This window comes from Herpailurus yagouaroundi, unplaced genomic scaffold (genome assembly GCF_014898765.1).
Source record: "Herpailurus yagouaroundi ecotype Mexico unplaced genomic scaffold, PumYag 222, whole genome shotgun sequence".
NCBI lineage: Eukaryota > Metazoa > Chordata > Mammalia > Carnivora > Felidae > Herpailurus > Herpailurus yagouaroundi.
In genome coordinates, this window is record NW_024412453.1 from 2880333 (window position 1) to 2904087 (window position 23755).

Consider the following 23755-nt stretch of genomic DNA (forward strand, 5'->3'; position numbering starts at 1 on the left):
CTGTGGCTGCTTTCATCCCAAACAGAGTTATAGTTGTAATACAGCCTGCAAAACCTAAAATATATATTATCAGGTTTTGCTTACAGGTAAAGTTTGCCAATCCTTAATCTACATAAACCCCTATAATTTTACAGATCATAAAGTCAGACTCAAAGAGGGTGAGTTGCTTCTACAAAGTTGCACCAAAAGACCTCCCTGTTCTGTGCTCTTCCAACTCCATCCTGCTGCCTCGGCATGTTTTGGAGGCCTTTTTTTAAAAAAAAAATTTTTTTTTAACATTTATTCATTTTCAAGAGAGATAGAGAGAGAGAGAAAGATGGAGCTCAAGCAGGGATGGACAGAGAGAGAGGGAGACAGAATCCAAAGCAGGCTCCAGGCTCCAAGAGGTCAGCACAGAGCCTGATGCTGGGCTTGAACCCACAAACTGTGAGATAATCACCTGAGCCAAAGTTGGGCACTCAACCCACTGAGCCACCCAGGCACCCCTAGAGGTCATTTTTCCCTGGTACAAGCACAGATTGGAGACAAGACTCCCTGGGTTTGGATCCTCACTCTGCCACCTACCAGCAATATAACCGTGATAAAACTTGACCTCTCTGTGCCTCAAAGTCCTCATCTGTAAATGCTAAGATCCAAATAATATAATGGGCAAATTCACAGAGTTTTAATAGTGAGATTCATGAACTATAATATATCATATATGCAAAATATATAAAGAACCTGTAAAATTCAACACCCAAAAAACAAATAGTCCAATTAAAAACTGGGCACAAGACATGAACAGACATTTCTCCAAAGAAGACATTCAGATGGCCAACAGACACACGAAAAGATGCTCATCATCACTTATCCTCAGAGAAACATAAATCAAAACTACAGTGAGGTATCCCCTCACACATGTCAGAATGGCCAAAATCAAAAACACAAGAAACAAAAGGTGTTGGCAAGGATGTGGATAAAAAACAAACCCGCATGCACTGTTGGTGAGAATGCAAACTGCTGCAGCCACTGTGGAAAACAGTATGGAGGTTCCTCAAAAAGTGAAAAATAGAACTAACTACCCTATGATCCAGCATTTACCCAAAGAATACAAAAATACTAATTCAAAGGGATACATGCACCTGATGTTTAGGGAAGTATTATCTACAATAGCCACATTATGAAAATAGCCCAAACGTCCACTGACTGATAATGAATGGATAAAGAAGATGTGGTGTGTATATATATATAAATATATACATACATACAACGGAAACAATGGAACAGTACTCAGCCATAAAAAAGAATGATATAGATGGAGCTATAGAGTAAAATGCTAAGTGAAGTAAGTCAGAGAAAGACAAATACCATATGATTTCACTCATATGTGGAATTTAAGAAACAAAACAAATAAACAATGGGAAAAAAATGAGAGAGGAGACACAAATCAAGAAACAGCCTCTTTTATAGAGAACAAAATGATGATTTCAGAGGGGTGAGTGATGGGGCTTAAGAAGTGCACTTATCATGATTAGCACTGGGTGGTGCACAGAAGTGTTGGATTACTATATTGTACAATTGAAACTAATATTACCCTGTATGTTAACTAACTAGACTTAAAATAAAAACTTAAAAAAAGTTACAAAATCATTTTAATTTAAAAGGATAATAAAAAAAGTCAAATTAGTGGTGCTAGTTTCCAGAAGCTTTTCAAAGTAGATGTTTTATTATTAAAGTATTATATTTCAATTATTATACTTCAATATTAAATTCTGTGACTTTAGTGTCCTCTGTCTAGCACAAAGGAAGTGCTTAAAATTGTGTGTTGAATAAACAAATAAATGTGAGGGTACCTGGTTATTTGATTGCTTCCAATATCCTTACAGATGGATTCAGGTACATTTTATTATGCAAAGGAACCAAATAAGGAAATAAAGTGTTAATTTAAAGTCTGCAGAACCTGGGCACTTGGGTGGCTCAGTCGGCTAAGTGTCCAACTCTTCTTAGCTCAGGTCTTGATCTCAGGATTGCGAGTTCAGTCCTGCTCTGTGCTGGGTATGAAGGCTACTAAAAAAAAAAAAAAAAAAAAAAAAAAAAAAAAAAAAAAAAGACTGCAAAACCATTAAATAACAGATTTACTAAGGATCAGTGACAAACTCAGTCTTTTAAAGCAAATTTCAATGAAAAATCAAAGAGAAAGTTTACAATGAACTTAAGTAACCTACAAAGGACACTAAAACTCCCAAGAGGCCAAACTTGTATGTAGAGATGTGTGATGTCCACATGCAAACACTTGTAGAGATAAAGAAAAAGACAAACATAGACTAACTTGCTGAAAGATTTCTGGGTCAGGGGCCCAGGCATGTTTTCCTTGTCTTTTTTTTTTAACCTGCATTATTTGTGTAATAGACATTGATATTTTAAAAGAAAATCACTTGGAACTCTGTGCCTATATCTTCAATGAGTGATGAATGAAGCTAAGGCAGCAACCCAGCCAAGATGCAAGGTAACTGTGTCTTAAATAAGAGGGCACGGTCTCCACAGTTCTTTCATACAAAATTTCTAATACAAAACAAAAATTAAGAGAAATGGAAGGCTTTACCTTCTGGCTGAGATGGGGCAAATGGGACCAAATGTACTCTTTAACTAGAAACAACTTAAAAAAAAAAAAGACATATGTACAATGAATATTACTCAGCCATAAAAAAGAAGGAATCCTACCATGTGCAATAATACAAATGTGGCTTCAGGGTTATAGTCAGGGAAATAAGTCAAACAGACATATATGGAAAAAAGACACATGGAATATTATTCAGCCATAAAAAGGAAATAAATTTTGCGATCTGTACAACAGGGATGGACCTTGAGGATTCTACACTGAGAAATAAGTCAGACACTTTAGGATATCACTTACATGCAAAATCTAAAAAAAACAATAGCAATAAAAACCCAACTCATAGATACACAAAACAGATTGGCAGTTACTACAGGCAGAGGTAGGGGAAGGTGCTCAAAAGGTAAACATTTCCAGTTATAAGATAAATAAATCCTGGGGATGTAATGTACATCATGATGATTAGAGTTAACAATACAATACATGTATTTGAAAGCTGCTAAGAGAGTAGACCTTAAAAGTTCTCCTTACACACATACATACACAAATTTTAACTATGTATAGTGATGGATGTTAACTAAACTTATTATGATCATTTTGCAATACACAGATATGTATATCAAATTATTATGTATATATATGTATGTATGTATAATATAACCTAAAACTCATATGCTTTATATGTCAATTATATCTCAACTAAAAAATAAAAATTTTTAAAGGAAAGAAACACAGTGAAAAATGGATTTTTAAGACATGGGAGACCAGGCAATAAATAAAGGCCAATAATCCCTTAGAGAAGAGGAAAACAAAAGAGATGAGCCCTGTGATCAAGCACTCACTTAGCAAGTTGCTAATTAGTTGCCTAGCTAACTGGAATGAGAGCCCATCAATGTTCCTGAGAGCAGAAGACAGCTGGGAATCCATGGAGGACAAGGTGGCTGGAGTTCGCAGTGTTAAATAAAAGCAGAGAGATAATCATAGAGGGAGTGCTCCAGGGATCTTTGAAAGGTACTCCCAGAGTCTTCAGGTTAGTACTTGTCAGCACATATGTGTGAAGAATGGGGTCAAAGCCTTGAAAAGAACAACTTTTAAGGATTAGGACAAATACCTACAACTCACAGATGGCTATGAATAGTTCCTGTCCCACCATTCAGAGTTAAAAACTATGTAATTGAAAACCATATAATTACAGGTCATAGGTAGAATATTTACAAGGATTTTGTATTAAGAGGGGGCCAAATTTAGCCCTAGACTTGGGTTTCCCAGCCTCAGCACTATTGAGAACATACTCAATGCAAAGCAGTATCCTAAGTGCTTCATATATAACAGGATTTCTCACTTTCAGCACTATTTACATTTTGGATTCATTTTTAACCCCTAATTTAAAAAAATCTCATTCATTATAGGATATTTAACAGTGACCCTAAACTACCTACAAGGTGTCAGGAGCAATGACTATTTCCAGGTGTATAACCATCCCCGGACATTACCAAATATCCTACAGGAGGAAAACTGTCTCCAGTTGAGAACTACTGTCTTAGAATAAATGCCACTCTGGTCACACTTAACAAAAATTAAAAAGCAAGACCCCAAAGGATAATACTGTTTCCAGATTATCTGACATGTTTTCAAAATAAAAGTGAGGAATACAGGAATACAGAAATACCCAAGACCCAACAAATTAAAATCCACAATGCCTGGCATTCAATAAAAAATTACTAGATGTGATGGACAGTCTCTAAGGTGATCCCTATCATCTCTGCCTTCTGGTGTTCACAGTCCTGTGTGGTTCCTTCCCATTGATTATGGCTGGGTCATATAACTCATTTTAACCAGTAATGTAGTGACGGTGATGAAATGTCACTTCTGTGATTATGTTACATTGATCATGGCATTGGTCTCACTCTGAGATTCTCTCCTCTTATTCAATTTGATGATGTTGTAAGGCCATTTTAGAAGTTCCATAAGGCAAGTGGCTGAGGGCAGCCTCTGGCCAACAGTGAGAAAGAAACTAAATTGGGGCATCTGGGTGGCTCAGTTGGTTAAGCATCCAACTCTTGATTTTGGCTCAGGTCATGAGCTCATGATTTGTGAGACCAAACCCCACATCTGGCTCTGTGCTGACAGCATGAAGCCTGCTTGGAATTCTCTCACTCCCTCTCTCTCTCTGCCCCTCTCCCACTCTCACACACGCATGTGTACTCTCTCAAAATAGATAAATAAACATTAAAAAAAGAAAGAAACTACTCAGTTAGACAACCATAACAAACTGAAATATGCCAAAAACTACAAGAGTTTAGAAGAGATTCTTCCCCTATTTGAGACTCAGATGAGACCACAACCCTGGATAACATCCTGATTGCAGCCTTGCAGAAGACTCAGCTAAGCCATGCCTGAATCCAACACACAGAAAGTGTGAACTAATAAATGTGTGGTATTATAAGCTACTAAGTTGTGGTAATATTATTACACAGTAGTAAATAAATAATATATGAGGTATGCAAAGAAGGAGACACATAACTCATAGCGAGAAGAAAAGTCAATCATCAAAACTGACACAAATGTGCAATTACAGAACCAATGGACAAGGACATTAAAGCTTATTATAAATGCATCCCATCTACTCAGTAAGCTAAAGGAAAATGGTACATGTTCAGCAGACACATGGAAAATATAAAGTATCTGAGACAAAAAATACACTAGATTGGATTAACATCAGATTAGATATTGCAGAAAATATTAATGAACTTGAAGACATAGTACTATAGATGAGCCAAAATAAAACACAAAAGGCCTGAAAAAAAATGAATAAAGTATCAATAAGACAAATTCAGGTAGCCTAATGGAGGTCCCTGAGAGAGTGGAGGGAGACAGAGGGCATAAGAGACATGTCAAAATATAAAGGCCAAATTTTTTTCAAAATTCTGACCAACCATAAAACCAGAAATATAAGAAGATCCATGAAATCCAAGCACAAGAAACATGAAGAAAACTATACCAAAGCATATCATAGTCAAATTGCTCAAAACAGGAAATCTTTAAACCAGGCTCCAAAAATGACACATTATGTACAGAGTGGGGGAAAGCCCATCTAACTAGAAACATGGGAAGCCACATAACAATGGAACAGATATTTAAGTGTTAAAAGAAAAACTTCTTACTTTAGAATTCTTAGGGCACCTGGGTGGCTCAGTTGGTTAAGCATCTAACTTCAGCTCGGCTCATGATCTCATAGTTCGTGAGTTGAAGTCCCACATCAGGCTCTGTGCTGACAGCTCAGACCCTGGAGCCTGCTTTGAATTCTGTGCCTCCCTTTCCCTCTGACCCTCCCCTGCTCATGCTCATATTCTCATTCTCTCTCTCATTTTCTCTAAGATAAGTAAACATTAAAAAAAATTCAACACAACATAAATACCTTTCAAAAGAAAAGCAAAATAAAGACCTTGCCAAATATGTAAAAGCTGAAAGAATAAAATCAACAGAACAGCACTACAAATAATGTTAAAAAAAAACATTCAGGTAGAAGGAAAATGGTATAAGGTGGATCTGTATCTACACAAGGAATAAAGAGAACAAAAAGTGAGAAGTACGTTGGAAAAATATAAAACTTTTTTTCTTATTATTTAAATCTCTTTAGAAATGTAATTTACTTTGGGGAACATGGGTGACTCAGTCAGTTGAGCATCCTGATAGCTCAGAGCCTGGAGCCTGCTTCAGATTCTGTGTCTCCCATTCTCTCTGTCCCTCCGAGCTCGTGCTCTGTCTCTATCTCTCAAAAATACATAAAAACATTAAAAAAAGAACTGTAATTTACTTTTAAAAGCAAAATAATACCAATATATTGTAAAGAAGTAAAATGTATGACAAAATGGCAAACATGCATGCTATAAACCCTAAAGCAACCATGAAATCAACACAACTAATAGTTATGGCCAATAAGACAACACAGTAAGTTCAAGTGAATGATAAAAAATACTATATCAACAGAATGCCTGGGTGGCTCAGTTGGTTAAGCGTCCAACTTCAGCGCAGGTCATGATCTCAAGGTTTGTGGGTTTGAGCCCCACATCAGGTTCTGTGCTGACAGCTCAGAGTCTGGAGACTGCTTCGGATTCTGTGTCTCCCTTTCTCTCTGTGGGTCCCCTGCATGCTCTCTCTCTTTCAAAAATAAATAAACATTTAAAAAATTTTTTAAAAAAGAAATAATTAAAAACACAGGAATAGTAAAGTCACATGATACAAAATTAATATACAGAAATTTGTCAAATTTCTATACACTAATTATGAAGCACCAGAAAAAGAAATTAAGAAAATAGTCCCATTTGCAGTTGCACCAAAAACAATAAAATACCTGGGAATAAACTTAACTGAAGAAAAGCAGACCTGTACTCTGAAAACTATAAAATATCAATGAAAGAAACTGAACATGACACAAATGGAAAGATATTCCATGTTCACAAATTAGAAGAACAAATGTTAAAATACCCATACTACCAAAGCAATCTCCACATTTAATGTAATCTCTATCAAAATACCAATAGCATTTTTCACAGAATTAGAACAAACAATCCTAGAATTTATATGGAACCACAAAAGACACTGAAAAGCCAAAGTAATCTTGTAAAAGAAAAAAACTGGAGTTATCACAACTCCAGATTTCAAGTTATACTACAAAGCTGTAGTGATCAAAATGCTATGGTTTTGGCACAAAAAACAAACACCTAGATCAATGGAACAGAATGGAAAATCCAGAAAAGAACCCCCAACTATATGGTCAATTAATCTTCTACAAAAGAGGAAAGGATATGCAAAAAAGTCTCTTCAACAAACGGTGTTGGGAAAACTGGACAGCAACATGTAAAAGAATGAAACTGCACAACTTTCTTATAACAAACACACAAATAAATTCAAAATAAATCAAAGGCCTAAATGTGAGACAGGAAACCATCAAGACCCTAGAAAACACAGGCAGTAACCTCTTTGACATGGGCCATGGCAACATTTTTCTAGATATGCCTCTGAGGCAAGGGAACAAAAGGAAAAATAAACTATTAGGACTACATAAAAAAAAAAAAAAAAGCTTCCACACAGCAAAGGAAATAAAAAACTAAGACAACCTACTGAATGGGAGAAGATATTTGTAAATGATATATCTGATAAGGACTAATATCACAAAATATATTAAGAATTTAAACAACAGCCAAAAAATAAAATAATCCAATTTAAAAATAAAGTCCCTAAATAGACATTTTCCCAAAGAAGACATACAGATAGTCAACAGACATATGAAAATATGTTCAACATCACTAATCATCAGGGAAATGCAAATAAAAACCACAATGAGATTATCAACCTTACACCTGTCAGAATGGCTAGAATCAAAAAGATAAGAAATAATAAGAGTTAGTGAGGATGTGAAGAAAAAGGAACCCTCTTGCACTGTTGGTGGGAATGCAAATTTGTGTAGCCACTGTGGAAAGCAGTATGGAGTTTCCTCAAAAAAATAAAACAGAATTACCATCTGATATGATCTAGTAATTCCACTACTGGATATTACCCCCCAAAAAATGAAAACACTAACTGGAAAAGATATGTGCATTCCTAAGTTTATTGCAGCATTACTTGTATTACTTGTAATAGCCAAAATATGTTAGCAACCCACATGTCTATCAATAGATGAATGGATAAGGAAGATGTGGCATTACTCAGCCATAATAAACAATGAGGTCTTGCCATTTGTAAGGATGTGTATTCTAAATATAAAGAGATTGGCTACATACTAAAATGGAAAATTATCAACGGAAAAAGGGATTCATAACATAATATTCAAAATATTCACGATACAACCCCAAACTACTCAGTAAACCAAGATTAGGAAAATGTAAACTCGAAAAAAAAAAAAAAAAAAAAAAAAAAGAAAAGAAAAAAAGAAAATCCCCAGATGCCAAATCAAGATGACATAGATAATAGAATTATCTAATAATAAAGACTTTAAAGCAGCTATTACTTTAAAAAATGCTCTAATAACAATCGATCATCAACACTGACCACCTAATAATCAATAATCATAGACGGAGATTTTTAACATACTTCCCTCCATAACTGATACAAATGACATAAAAACACATGTTAAAGATATGAACAACATAGAGCACCTGACGGGCTCGGTCACTACAGCATGTGATTTTTGATCTCCAGTTGTGAGTTCAAGTCCCATAATGGGTGTAGAGATTATTTAAAAGAATAATAATAATAAACTTCTTAAAAAAGATATGAACAACATTACTAACAAAGTTGTTGTAACGTGCCCAGAAAATTGCACCCATTGAATACACAGTACACATTGTTTTTCAGTGCAAATGTGAATGGAGAACATTTGTTAAAATTGACCGTAGTTGGGCACTTGGGTGGTTCAGTTGGTTGGGCGTCTAACTTCAGCTCAGGTCATGATCTCATGGCTTGTAGGTTTGAGCCCCACATCAGGCTCTGTGCTGACACTCAGAGCCTGGAGCCTGCTTCAGATTCTGTGTCTCCCTCTCTCTCTCTGCTCCTCCCCCACTCATGCTCTGTCTCTCTCTGTTTCTCAAAAATAAAATAAAACATTAAAAAAATAAAATAAAATAAAATTGACTGTAGTCAAGCCCACAAAGCTAGTGTCATTTCAAAAGACTGAACTCATTGGTTAGATTTATTCCTAGGTATTTTATGGTTTGGGGATCGATTTTTTTATTTTTCTTTCTGCTGCTTTATTATTGTTGTATAGAAATCAACAGATTTCTGTGCATTGATTTTATATCCTGAGACTTTGCTGAATTAATGTATCAGTTCTAGTAATTTTTTGGTGGAGTCTTTAGGGTTTTCCACATAGAATACCTAGCCAAAAAGATAAAAGATCTATACTCTGAAACTAGAGCACACTTATGAAAGAAATTGAAGAAGACAAAAGAAATGGAAAAACATCCCATACTCATGAATTGGGAGAGCAAATATTGTTAAAATGTCAATATTATCCAAAGGAATCCACACGTTCAATCAATCCCTATCAAAATAACATCAACATTTTTCACAGAGGTGGAACAAACAATTCTAAAATTTGTATGGAACCAGAAAAGACACCAAATAGCTATAGTGATGTTGAAAAAGAAAAGCAAAGCTGGAGGCATCACAATTCTGGACTAGACTTCAAGCTGTATTAGAAAGCTGTAATCGTCAAGACAGTATGGTACTGGAACAAAAACAGACAGATCAATAGAACAGAATGGAGGATCCAGAAGAGAACTCACAACTATATGGTCAACTCATCTTCAACAAAGCAAGAAAGAAAAATGGAAAAAAAAAAAACAACAAATGGTGTTAGGAAATCTGGATGGAGACATGCAGAAGAATGAAACTGGACCGCTTTCTTACACCACACACAAAAATAAATTCAAAATGTGTGAAATACCTAAATGTCAGACAGGAAACCATCAAAATCCTAGAGGAGAAAATAGGCAGCAACCTCTTTGACCTCCACTGCAGCAACTTCTTACTAGACATGTCACTGGAGGCAAGAAAAAGAAAAGCAAACATGAACTATTGGGAGCTCATCAAGACAAAAAGCTTCTGCACAGCAAAGGAAACAATCAGCAAAACTAAAAGGCAACCGAGAGAACGGGAAAAGATATGTGCAAATGATATATCAGATAAAGAGTTAGTATACAAAATATATAACGAACTTATCAAACTCAACACCTAAAAAATAATTGAGTTAAGAAATGGGCAGAAGACATGAAGAGACACTTCTCCAAAGACATCCAGATGGCTAACAGACACATGAAAAAATGCTCAATCTCACTCAACATCAGAGAAATGCAAATCAAAACTACAATGAGATACCACCTCACACCTGTCAGAATGGCTAAAACTAACAACAGAGGAAACAACAGATGTTGGACAGGATATGGAGAAAGGGGAATCCTCTTACACTGTTGGTAGGAATGCAGATGGGTACAGCTACACTGCAAAACAGTGTGGACATTTCTCAGAAAGTTAAAGATAGAACTACCCAGTGCGTCACAGCAGCTCCGGCGGTGGGAGGAGCAGATGTGGACAGGCAGCCCAGCTTCAGGAAGGCTCTCGGAGTCCAGCAGCCTGCAGGCACCCAGCATGCACTCGCCCCACCCCCACGATGCCCAAAAGGAAGGTCAGCTCCACCAAGGGGGTGGAGAAGAAGGAGCCCAATGGAAGGGCAGCGAGGTTGTCAGCTAAATCTGCTCCTGCAAAATTGGAAATGAAATCCAAAAAGGCGACAGGAAAGGATAAATCTTCAGACAAGAAAGTGCAAACAAAGGGGGAAGGCAAAGCAAAGAGAAAACAGGCTGAAGTGGCTAACCAAGAGACAAAAGAAGCCTTACCTGCAGAAAATGCAGAAACTAAAAATGAGGAGAGCCCAGCCTCTGATGAAGCAGGAGAGAAGGAAGCCAAATCTGATTAATATCATATCCCATGTCTTATCAGTGTTCCCTGTCTCCCTCCTTGTACAATCCAGAGGAATATTGTTATCAACTATTTTGTAAATGCAAGTTTTTTAGTAGCTCTAGAAACAAGAAGGAGGGAACCCCACCTCACCTCATTTTTTTAAGTGTAAATGCTTTTTTAAAAGAAGTGAAATAATTTGCTAGTTATTTTTTTGTACAACCAGAAAATAGTGGGATATTGAATATGAGAGGATTTGACTGTCTTGGGTGTCAGCTTAACATTCCATAGATGGCGTAGTTTTTACATCCTATAATACCAAGCATACTAAATGGCAATTTGGAGTCAGTCGTGCATTTAATTTGTCTTGAACATCTTAAATTACTTCTATTCCCATGTTGTTTTTGGTAGAATTGTTTCCTAAAGAAAACCACCCCTTGATCTTGGCTCTCCCCGTCAGAATCTGATGCATTCTGTAGCATCTTTGTCATGGTAGTCCAGTTTCCTAGTAACTTTGTTAACGTGCTGTAAAAGATTGAAAATTTGAGTATGTAGTGTATATGATACTAAATTGTGAATTAATGGGACTTAACGCTCTAATGGCATATCAACATTTGAAGATATTGATACTTGATATACTGTTAAGGAAAATTTGCCTCCAAATTTTAAGCTGGAAGGTCAGTGGAATAACTTTTAGAAAAGAATCACAACTGGGGCCGCTGGGTGGCTCAGTCAGTTAAGTGTCCAACTTCAGCTCAGGTCATGGTTTCATGGTTCGTGGGTTCAAGCCCCACATTGGGCTCTGCACTGATAGCTCAGAGCCTGGGGTCTGCTTCAGATTCCGTGTCTCCCTCTTCTCTGCCCCTCCCTCACTCACACTCTGTCTCTTTCTCTCTCTCTCAAAAATAAACAAACATCAAAAAAAATTTCTTAAAAAGGAAAAGAATCACAACTACATGATTTTTTAGATTTTCAGTAATACATTAAGAGTTCTATACAAATTGAATTTGTCTATACTGATCCTCAGAACAACCAATAAAAACTCAATTATGAAAGAATTTCTTGAAGCACACATACACAAGATGGAACTACCTTATGACCTACCCTATGAACTACCCTATGACCCTATGACCCTATGAACCCAAAAGGGTTCTCTTTCAAATCCTCTAGCCAAAATGAAGACTGGTACAAAATGAAACATTTGGGGTGGAGGGAAAAGGGTTTAATATGAAGTAAGATTAAGGAGAAATGGTAATAAGGGAAACCAATGAGAGGATTTCTGAAATAGCTGGATGGTGAAAAATCACTAAGAGTTTGCACTGGAAAAGGACATTTCTACACATGGTGAGAAAGAAACAGGATTTAGAAAACAGATAACTAATATCAACAGCTACATAATATTTCCTACTAACAACCAGTATCTCTTTAATCATTGCCACAACCCAATGTGATAGGAATATTTTTACCACCATTTTACAGGCGAGGCACAGAGAAGTTAAGAAACTTACCTAATAGTTATAGAGGCAGGAAATGGCAACATTCTTAACACTAAACATACTATATTATACTATACTATACTATACTATACTATACTGATAAGATTGAAGTTTCAAGCCTGGGTGATTTGGGGGAGGATAATTTCATTAGCATATCTAGACAACCCAGGAAGAGAGACAATCCCTTGCCCCTTAAAAGAATGATGTTTCTCTCTATACCATTCTGTCTTCATTAAACCCAAGCATCATTGTCGCTTCAGGAAATACATCATATTTCCTCACCCCAACACAACTTGATAAGTAGCAACACCAAAATACCTTAAGAACAGCCTGATACATGGGAAAGAAAGTCGTTTAAAGAAGTGTGTACAAACTTCCAGAATATGAAGTTAATTATGTACATATCCCATTTCCATTGATTTCTACCACCCAAATATTTATTAAACTCTTCCTGCTCTGTTCCTTTATACTAAACCACTTTGACTCAGACCCTCCTTGCTTTTCTCCTGGTCTGTTACAATTACCTCACAACTGGTTCCACACCTTCAGTCTTGATGTCATAGTCAAACTTTGTGTCAGCAAACTATAGCCTATTGGCCAAATCCAGCCCACAGACTACTTTTGTACATCCTGTGAGCTAAGAATGGCTTTTACATTTCTAGGTGGTAGAAAGAAAGAAAGAAAGAAAGGAAGAAAGAAAGAAAGAAAGAAAGAAAGAAAGAAAGAAAGAAAGCAAGCGACAGAGATACATGTGGCCCACAAGCCTAAAACATTCACTACTTTTGTGCTTTCCACAAAATGCTTGCCAACCCTTAATCTAAGCTGTCCTCCACATTCCTTTCCAGAGTCCTTCTTCTGACAATGCACTGATAGGAACATGGTTAGGATACAGATAGTCTCAAAGCCAATACTCCCATGCTGTCTCCCCAGTGAACTCCAGTTGTCCTCCATTGCTCAGACCAAGCATCACACCCTCAGTACTTTAAGAACAACTTTGCCCACACCCCTAGGTTCTTATCATATTAGAAAAGTAGCTCAGTTTATTAGTATTTCCTCAACTAAACCTTTAGGAATTCCATCCTCCCTTTTTAACTGCCATTTGTTGAGTGTTTCCTACAGGTCAGAGATAGACCTAGATAGATAATTCTTAAAATAACATGTCACTTAATCTCCCTGATAGCCTAGAAATTTGGTATTATCTTCAATTTACGTCTGAAGAAATAGGCTATGATCACAGGATTAATACTTGGCAGAGTCAAAATTTAAAGCCAAGATTTATGAAACTCCCTGATAAAGTGTAGGTAACTAATAAATAAGTGAACCAATCAGTGGATAGATGGATGAATCAACAGCTTTCTCTCTGACTTTAGAGCCACTGTTCTTAACCAATGGTCTTAATTTGACTTAATATTGAAAAGCATCTCAAATCTTGGAATTGAGGTTCATCTTCAATTAGTCTAATTCAAGAGCTCATATGATTATTTCCTTGTTGTCCATTTTACTCCAAAGAAGACTCAGGACATTTAATATATGACCTCCTTCCATAACATTCTTGTCAAATAGTCATTTAGTCAATAAAGCTACAGGCCAAATCAAGAATTTAGATAAAAGCACAACATCAGAAAATTGATAAATGACATAGTGTATACTCCACCCAGTCTATATTTGTATACTGCTATCACAATGTAACTATTCACCATTGAATATATATTCAGTATATAATTGAATGTATCATATATTCAATATAATATATTCATATCTATTCACCATTCATACATGAATATGCAATATTCACATTTTGCAATATGTCAAATGTACAGAACACAAATGTATTCCACAGGCCCAAAATGCTACAAAGAAAGTGACATTACCTTTAATCTGTTTTCCTTTTCCATAACAATGGTCCTGAGTAGGGTAAGTTCAGTTAGACAAAATATAAGTAAAATTATCAAAGGGAAGACAATTATAAAAAACCACAAAAAACTATCATAAAAATAAACAGGGGATGGAAACCTCTTAACAAAAATGAGGAAATCATTGAACAAAACATATGCAGATCTGCTGTTATGGTACATCATGATGGCAATATCCAGGGCATGCTGCAGAGCCAGGAACCCTTCCATGATGTACCCTATATGAGAAAGCAAAGATGGTCAAGTTCAGCATACCAAGAAACAGCCAGGCAAACAAACAAGGCAATTTGGGTAATCCAAAGCTTTTAACTCAAAGAACAAAACAACTTCCTAAAACCTGTAGCGACTTGGGACACAAACAGATAATAAATAACATGGAATTGTATCACCATCTTCCCAAAACTAAAATACTGCATGAAAATGGTACAGTTGCTTTATGTGATTTTATCAGCCAAAATAAATGAGAATTTGATACCAGACATAATTCAATACCAGATATCCCAGACATGCAAATAGAAGTAAAAGCTCAAAACAAGAAGTGATACAATCCCATTTACAATAGCATCATAAAGAATAAAATACAGAGGAATAAACTTAATTGAGGAGGTGAAAGACTTATAGACTGAAAGCTAAAAAACAACGCTGAAAGAAATTAAAGATGACACAAGTAAATGTAAAGACATTCCTTGTTCCTGGATTGGAAAACTTACTGTTGTTAAAATAGCCATACTACCTAGAATGACCTACAGATTCAATGCAATCTCTATCAAAATCCCAGTGCACTTGTGATGAGCATTACGTGTGTTTAAAAGTGTTGAATCACCAAACTGTACACCCAAAACTAATATTATACTGTATGTTAACTAACTGGAATTTAAATAAAACTTTAAAAAAAAAACCCAGTGGCATCTTTTGCAGAAACAGAAAAATGATCTTAAAAACTATATGAAATTTCAAAGAACCTCAAATAGTCTAAATGATCTTCAGCAAAGAGAACACTTGTTCTTGTGAACTGGAGGCCTCACAATTCCTGGTTTCAAAATATATTGCAAAGTTACAGTAATCAAAATAGTATGGTACAGTAGCAGCATAAAGACACCATAGAGGGGCACCTGGTGGCTCAGTCAGTTAAGCATCCAACTCTTGCTTTTGGTTCAGGTTTGTGGGATCAAGCCCTGCATCAGCCACTGTCATTGCAGATCCTGCTTTGGATTCTCCCCCTCAAATAAATAAACATTAAAAAAAAAAAAAAAGACAGACATAGAGACCAACATAACAGACAGCCCAAAGTAAAATTCTCACATATCTGGTCAAATGACCTTCAACAAGGGCACTAGGAGAGAGGACACACTCTTCAAAACAAATGGTGTTGGATAAACTGGATATCCACATGCAAAATAATGAGGCTGGATCCTTATCTTATACTATATACAAAAGTTAAATCAAAATAGACTAAAGACCTAAACATAATACCTGAAGCTATAAAACTCTAGAAGAAAACATATGGCAAAATCTTTGTGACATTAGATTTGACAGTGATTTACTGGATATGATACCAAAAGCATAGGTGACAAAAGCAGAAGACAGACATATGAGATGACTTCAAACTGAAAAGCTTGTGCACAGTGAAGGAAACAATCAACAGTGAAAGAGCAATCTATGGAACGGGAGGAAATATTCACAAACCATATAACTGATAGAGGGTTAATATCCAGAATATATAAAGATCTTCTCTAACTCAACAACAAAAATAAGCTTATTAAAAAAATGGGCAAAGGACTTGAATAGACATTTCTCCAAAGAAAACACAGATGGTCAAAACACACCAGAAAAAGCATTCAATTTCACTAATTATCAGGGAAACGCATATCCAAAGCAAAATGAGATACCACTGCACAAATGTTAGGATGGCCACTACCAAAAAAACCCAGAAAAGAACAAGTGTTAGTGAGGATGTAAAGAAATTGGAATCCTTGTGCACTGTTGGTAGGGATATAAAATGGTGCACAGTACAGAGGTTTCTCAAAATATTAAAATAACAGTCATATGACCCAGCAATCCCACTTCTTAGCATATATCCAAAAGAATTGAAAAAAGATCTCAAAGAGATCATTTACATACTCATGTTTACTGCAGCATTATTCATAACAGCCAAGAGGTGAAAGCAATCCTCCACAAATGAATGGATAAACAAAATGTAGTATACTATTCAGCCTTTAAAAAAGAGCAATTCTGTCATATGCTACAACACAGAGGCACCCTGATGACACTAGGCACAAAAAGACAAGTAATTCGTGATTCCATTTACATTAGGAATCTGACGTAGATACAAAGAAATACAAAGTAGAATCTTGGTTTGCAAGGGACGGAAGGAGAGGAAAATCAGGAATTGTTTAATGGGTAGCATTTCAGGTTTGCAACATTAAAAGTTTTAGAAATGTGTTGCACAATGTGCCTATAATTAACAATGTTGTATTATGTACTTAAAAAGTTAAGAAAGTGAGAGCACCTGGGTGGCTCAGTTGGTTAAGCATCTGATTCCTGAAGCCCAGGTGCCATCTCCTGGTTCATGAGTTTGAGCCCTGCGTTTGGGCTCTGCAAGGACAGAGCGAAGCCTGCTTCAGACTCTCTCTCTCCCTCTCTCTCTGCCCCTCCCCCGTTCATGCTCTGTCTCTCTCTGTCCCAAAAATAAAAATAAAAAAAAAAAATTAAAAAAAAAAGTGATATATTTTTTAAAAATATTTATTTTGAGAGAGAGAGAGAGAGAGCGAGATTGAGCATGGGGGAGGGGCAGAGAGAGAGGGAGACACAGAATCGGAAACAGGCTCCGAGCCATCAGCCCAGAGCCTGATGCGGGGCTCGAACTCACGGACCGCGAGATCGTGACCTGGCTGAAGTCGGACGCTTAACCGACTGCGCCACCCAGGCGCCCCAAAAATATATCACTTTTAAATTTCACTGAACTAATTCTGATCTAATTTCACTAATTCTGACCACCTATCCTCAGCTGATTTAATCGGCTAAAGTCCTAATAATTAATATCACAGAACCTTAGTGTAAGGGACCTAAAAGTTCACCTAGTCCAAACATTCGTTTTCAGAAGAAGAAACTTGACAAAGAAGAAACCCTAAGTATTTAGGATCATAAAGCTACTGATTAACACAGTCTGAACAAAAAACACCAAGTCACCTAACTCCCAGTCACCACACTCTAATGAAAGAGTATCCCTAAATATCAATTTTTTTTTTTTTTTGGCTCCCAGGTTTCATTTTTTTTTCAATATATGACATTTATTGTCAAATTGGTTTCCATACAACACCCAGTGCTCATCCCAAAAGGTGCCCTCCTCAATACCCATCACGTACCCTCCCCGCCCTCCCACCCCCCATCAACCCTTAGTTTGTTCTCACTTTTTAAGAGTCTCTTATGCTTTGGCTCTCTCCCACTCTAACCTCTTTTTTTTTTTTTCTTCCTTCCCCTCCCCCATGGGTTTCTGTTAACTTTCTCAGGATCCACATAAAAGTGAAAACATATGGTATCTGTCTTTCTCTGTATGGCTTATTTCACTTAGCATAACACCCTCCAGTTCCATCCATGTTGCTACAAAGGGCCATATTTCATTGTTTCTCATTGCCACGTAGTACTCCATTGTATATATAAACCGCAATTTCTTTATCCATTCATCAGTTGATGGACATTTAGGCTCTTTCCACAATTTGGCTATTGTTGAGAGAGCTGCTATAAACATTGGGATACAAGTGCCCCTATGCATCAGTACTCCTGTGTCCCTTGGGTCAATTCCTAGCAGTGCTACTGCTGGGTCACAGGGTAGGTCTATTTGTAATTTTCTGAGGAACCTCCACACTGTTTTCCAGACTGGCTGCACCAATTTGCATTCCCACCAACAGTGCAACAGGGTTCCCGTATCTCCACATCCTCTCCAGCATCTATAGTCTCCTGATTTGTTCATTTTGGCCACTCTGGCGTGAGGTGATATCTGAGTGTGGTTTGATTTGTATTTCCCTGATAAGGAGCGATGTTGAGCATCTTTTCATGTGCCTGTTGGCCATCCGGATGTCTTCTTTAGAGAAGTGTCTATTCCTGTTTTCTGCCCATTTCTTCACTGGGTTATTTGTTTTTGGGGTGTGGAGTTTGGTGAGCTCTTCATAGATTTTGGATACTAGCCCTTTGTCTGATATGTCATTTGCAAATATCTTTTCCCATTCCATTGGTGGCCTTTTAGTTTTGTTGGTTGTTTCCTTTGCTGTGCAGAAGCTTTTTATCTTCATAAGGTCCCAATAGTTCATTTTTGCTTTTAATTCCCTTGCCTTTGGGGATGTGTCAAGTAATAAATTGCTATGGCTGAGGTCAGAGAGGTCTTTTCCTGCTTTCTCCTCTAGGGCTTTGATGGTTTACTGTCTCGCATTCAGGTCCTTTATCCATTTTGAGTTTATTTTTGTGAATGATGTGAGAAAGCAGTCTAGTTTCAATCTTCTGCATGTTGCTGTCCAGTTCTCCCAGCACCATTTGTTAAAGAGACTGTCTTTTTTCTATTGGATGTTCTTTCCTGTTTTGTCAAAGATTAGTTGGCCATACGTTTGTGGGTCTAGTTCTGGGGTTTCTATTCTATTCCATTGGTCTATGTGTCTGGTTTTGTGCCCATACCATGCTGTCTTGATGATGACAGCTTTGTAGTAGAGGCTAAAGTCTGGGATCGTGATGCCTCCTGCTTTGGTCTTCTTCTTCAAAATTACTTTGGCTATTCGGGGCCTTTTGTGGTTCCATATGAATTTTAGGATTGCTTGTTCTAGTTTCGAGAAGAATGCTGGTGCAATTTTGATTGGGATTGCATTGAATGTGTAGATAGCTTTGGGTAGTATTGACATTTTGACAATATTTATTCTTCCAATCCATGAGCAGGGAATGTCTTTCCATTTCTTTAAATCTTCTTCAATTACCTTCATAAGCTTTCTATAGTTTTCAGCATACAGATCTTTACATCTTTGGTTAGATTTATCCCTAGGTATTGTATGTTTCTTGGTGCAATTGTGAATGGGATCAGTTTCTTTATTTGTCTTTCTGTTGCTTCATTGTTAGTGTATAAGAATGCAACTGATTTCTGTACATTGATTTTGTATTCTGCAACTTTGCTGAATTCATGTCTTACTTCTAGCAGACTTTTGGTGGAGTCTATCGGATTTTCCAAGTATAATATCGTGTCATCTACAAAAAGTGAACGCTTGACTTCATCTTTGCCAATTTTGATGCTTTGATTTCCTTTTGTTATCTGATTGCTGATGCTAGCACGTCCAACACTATGTTAAACAAAAGCGGTGAGAGTGGACATCCCTGTCGTGTTCCTGATCTCAGGGAAAAAGCTCTCAGTTTTTCCCCATTGAGGATGATGTTAGCTGTGGGCTTTTCATAATTGGCTTTCATGATCTTTAACTATGTTCCTTGTATCCCGACTTTCTCGAGGATTTTTATTAAGAAAGATGCTGAATTTTGTCAAATGCTTTTTCTGCATCGATTGGCAGGATCATATGGTTCTTATCTTTTCTTTTATTAATGTGATGTATCACGTTGATTGATTTGCGAATGTTGAACCAGCTCTGCATCCCAGGATGAATCCCACTTGATCATGGTGAATAATTCTCTTTACATGCTGTTGAATTTGATTTGCTAGTATTTTATTGAGAATTTTTGCATCCATATTCATCAGGGATATTGGCGTGTAGTTCTCTTTTTTTACTTGGGTCTCTGTCTGGTTTAGGAATCAAAGTAATACTGGCTTCATAGAATGAGTCTGGAAGTTTTCCTTCCCTTTCTATTTTTTGGAATATCTTGAGAAGGATAGGTATTATCTCTGCTTTAAATGTCTGGTAGAACTCCCCTGGGAAGCCATCTGGTCCTGGACTCTTATTTGTTGGGAGATTTTTGATAACTGATTCAATTTCTTCACTGGTTATGGGTCTGTTCAAGCGTTCTATTTCCTCCTGGTTGAGTTTTGGAAGAGTGTGGGTGTTTAGGAATTTGTCCATTTTTTCCAGGTTGTCCAGTTTGTTGGCATATAATTTTTCATAGTATTCCCTGATAATTGCTTGTATGTATGAGGGATTGGTTGTAATAATGCCATTTTCATTCCTGATTTTATCTATTTGGGTCATCTCCCTTTGCTTTTTGAGAAGCCTGGCTAGAGGTTTATCAATTGTGTTTATTTTTTCAAAAAACCAACTCTTGGTTTCATTGATTTGCTCTACAGTTTTTTAGATTCTATATTGTTTATTTCTGCTCTGATCTTTATTATTTCTCTTCTTCTGCTGGGTTTAGGATGTCTTTGCCGTTCTGCTTCTATTTCCTTTAGATGTGCTTTAGATTTTGTATTTGGGATTTTTCTTGTTTCTTGAGATAGGCCTGGATTGCAATGTATTTTCCTCTCAGGACTGCCTTCACTGCATCCCAAAGCGTTTGGATTGTTGTATTTTCATTTTCGTTTGTTTCCATATATTTTTTAATGCCTCTCTAATTGCCTGGTTGACCCACTCATTCTTTAGTAGAGTGTTCTTTAACCTCCATGCTTTTGGAGGTTTTCCAGACTTTTTCCTGTGGTTGATTTCAAGCTTCATCACATTGTGGTCTGAAAGTATGCATGGTATGATCTCAATTCTCGTATACTTATGAAGGGCTGTTTTGTGACCCAGTATGTGATCTATCTTGGAGAATGTTCCATGTGCACTCTAGAAGAAAGCATATTCTGTTGCTTTGGGATGCAGAGTTCTAAATATATCTGTCAAGTCCATCTGATCCAATGTATCATTCAGGGCCCTTGTTTCTTTATGGACCGTGTGTCTAGATGATCTATCCATTTCCGTAAGTGGGGTGTTAAAGTCCCCTGCAATTACCACATTCTTATCAATAAGGTTGCTTATGTTTGTGATGAATTGTTTTATATATTTGGGGGCTCCTGTATTCAGTGCATAGACATTTATAATTGTTAGCTCTTCCTGATGGATAGACCCTGTGATTATTATATAATGCCCATCTTCATCTCTTGTTACAAACTTTAATTTAAAGTCTAGTTTGTCTTATATAAATATGGCTACTCCAGCTTTATTTTGACTTCCAGTAGCATGATAAATAGTTCTCCATCCCCTCACTTTCAATCTGAAGGTGTCCTCAGGTCTAAGATGAGTCTCTTGTAGACAGAAAATAGATGGGTCATGTTTTTCTTTATCCGTTCTGATATCCTATGTCTTTTGATTGGCACATTTAGTCCATTTATGTTCAGTGTTATTAAAGAAAGATACGGGTTTAGAGTCATTGTGATGTCTGTAGGTTTCATGCTTGTAGCGATGTCTCTGGTACTTTGTCTCACAAGATCCCCCTTAGGATCTCTTGTAGGGCTGGTTTAGTGGTGACAAATTACTTCAGTTTTTGTTTGTTTGGGAAGACCTTTATCTCTCCTTCTATTCTAAATGACAGACTTGCTGGATAAAGGATTCTTGACTGCATATTTTTTCTGTTCATCATATTGAAGATCTCCTGCCATTCCTTTCTGGCCTGTCAAGTTTCAGTAGAGAGATCGGTCACGAGTCTTATAGGTCTCCCTTTATATGTTAGAGCACGTTTATCCCTCGCTGCTTTCAGAATGTTCTCTTTATCCTTGTATTTTGCCAGTTTCACTATGATATGTTGTGCAGAAGATCAATTCAAGTTACGGCTGAAGGGAGTTCTCTGTGCCTCTTGGATTTCAATGCCTTTTTCCTTCCCCAGATCAGGGAAGTTCTCAGCTATGATTTCTTCAAGTACACCTTCATCACCTTTCCCTCTCTCTTCCTCCTCTGGAATACCAATTATGCGTAGATTATTTCTCTTCAGTGCATCACTTAGTTCTCTAATTTTCCCTCATACTCCTGGATTTTTTTTCTCTTTTTCTCAGCTTTCTCTTTTTCCATGATTTTATCTTCCAGTTCACCTATTCTCTCCTCCGCCTCTTCAATCCGAGCTGTGGTTGTCTCCATTTTATTTTGCAGCTCATTAATAGCATTTTTGAGCTCCTCCTGGCTGTTCCTTAATCCCTTGATCTCTGTAGCAATAGATTCTCTGATGTCCTTTATACTGTTTTCAAGCCCAGCGACTAATTTTATGACTATTACTCTAAATTCACTTTCTGTTATATTGTTTAAATTCTTTTTGATCAGTTCGTTAGCTGTCGTTATTTCCTGGGCGTTTTTTTGAGGGGAATTCTTCCATTTCGTCATTTTGGATAGTCCCTGGAGTGGTGCGGAACTGCAGGGCACTTCCCTGTGCTGCCTTGAATAACTGGAGTTGATGGGCGGGGCCATAGTCAGACCAGATGTCTGCCCCCAGCCCACCGCTGGGGGCCACAGTCAGACTGGTGTGTACCTTCCTTTTCCCTCTCCTAGGGGTGGGATTCACTGTGGGGTGGCATGGCCTGTCTGGGCTACTTGCACACTGCCAGGCTTGTGGTTCTGGGGATCTGGCATATTAGCTGCAGTGGATGGGCAAGGTGCACGGGGGCAGGAGGGGCAGGCTCAGCTCGCTTATCCTTTGGAGATGTGCTTCGGAGGGGCCCTGCGGCACCGGGAGGGAGTCAGACTCGCTGGAGGGATATATCTACAGAAGCACAGCTTTGGGTGTTTGCAAGGTGCAAGCAAGTTCCCGGGCAGGAACTGGTTCCCTTTGGGATTTTAGCTGGGGGATGGGCAAGGGAGAAGGCGCTGGTGAGTGCCTTTGTTCCCCACCAAGCTGGGCTCTGTCATCCGTGGCTCAACAACTCTCCTTCCAGTTGTCCTCCAGCCCTCCCATTCTCCAAGCAGAGCTGTAAGCTTATAACCTTCCAGATGTTAAGTCCTGCTTGCTGTCAGAACACACTCTGTCTGGCCCCTCCACTTTTGCCAGCCAGACTCAGGGGCTCTACTTTGCTGGTGGGCCACCCCTCCACCCCAGCTCCCTCCCGCCAGTCCGTGTAGCACGCACCGCCTCTCCGCCCTTCCTACCGTCTTCTGTCTTCCATGGGCCTCTCGTCTACGCTTGGCTCTGGAGAGTCCGTTCTGCCAGTCTTCTGGTGGTTTTCTGGGTTATTTAGGCAGGTGTAGGTGTAATCTAAGTGATCAGCAGGATGCATAAGCCCAGCGTCCTCCTACGCCGCCATCTTCCTTCTGGTACCTTGAGTTCAAATCCTAACTCTCTCATAAGCTATATAATTTTCAGCAAAATAATTAGTCTATAGCTGCTTATCATCTGTAAAATCAGAAAAATCACAATATTTACCT

General features: G+C 37.6%; 1 protein-coding gene and 1 long non-coding RNA gene across 2 annotated transcripts; one reads left to right on the plus strand and one right to left on the minus strand.

The window, feature by feature from the left end:
• Positions 1 to 201: 201 nt before the first annotated feature.
• On the minus strand, positions 202 to 11803 carry LOC121019411 (uncharacterized). Its single transcript, XR_005785572.1, has 3 exons — positions 11370 to 11803; positions 4799 to 4801; positions 202 to 214 (listed from the first exon to the last, which is right to left on the minus strand). It is a non-coding gene; the product is annotated as an uncharacterized LOC121019411 (long non-coding RNA).
• On the plus strand, positions 10756 to 11084 carry LOC121019409 (non-histone chromosomal protein HMG-14-like). The gene has a single exon (XM_040458808.1). It carries the CDS (start codon positions 10764 to 10766, stop codon positions 11067 to 11069), a length of 306 nt encoding a protein of 101 aa, XP_040314742.1. The 5' UTR covers positions 10756 to 10763; the 3' UTR covers positions 11070 to 11084.
• Positions 11804 to 23755: the final 11952 nt, after the last annotated feature.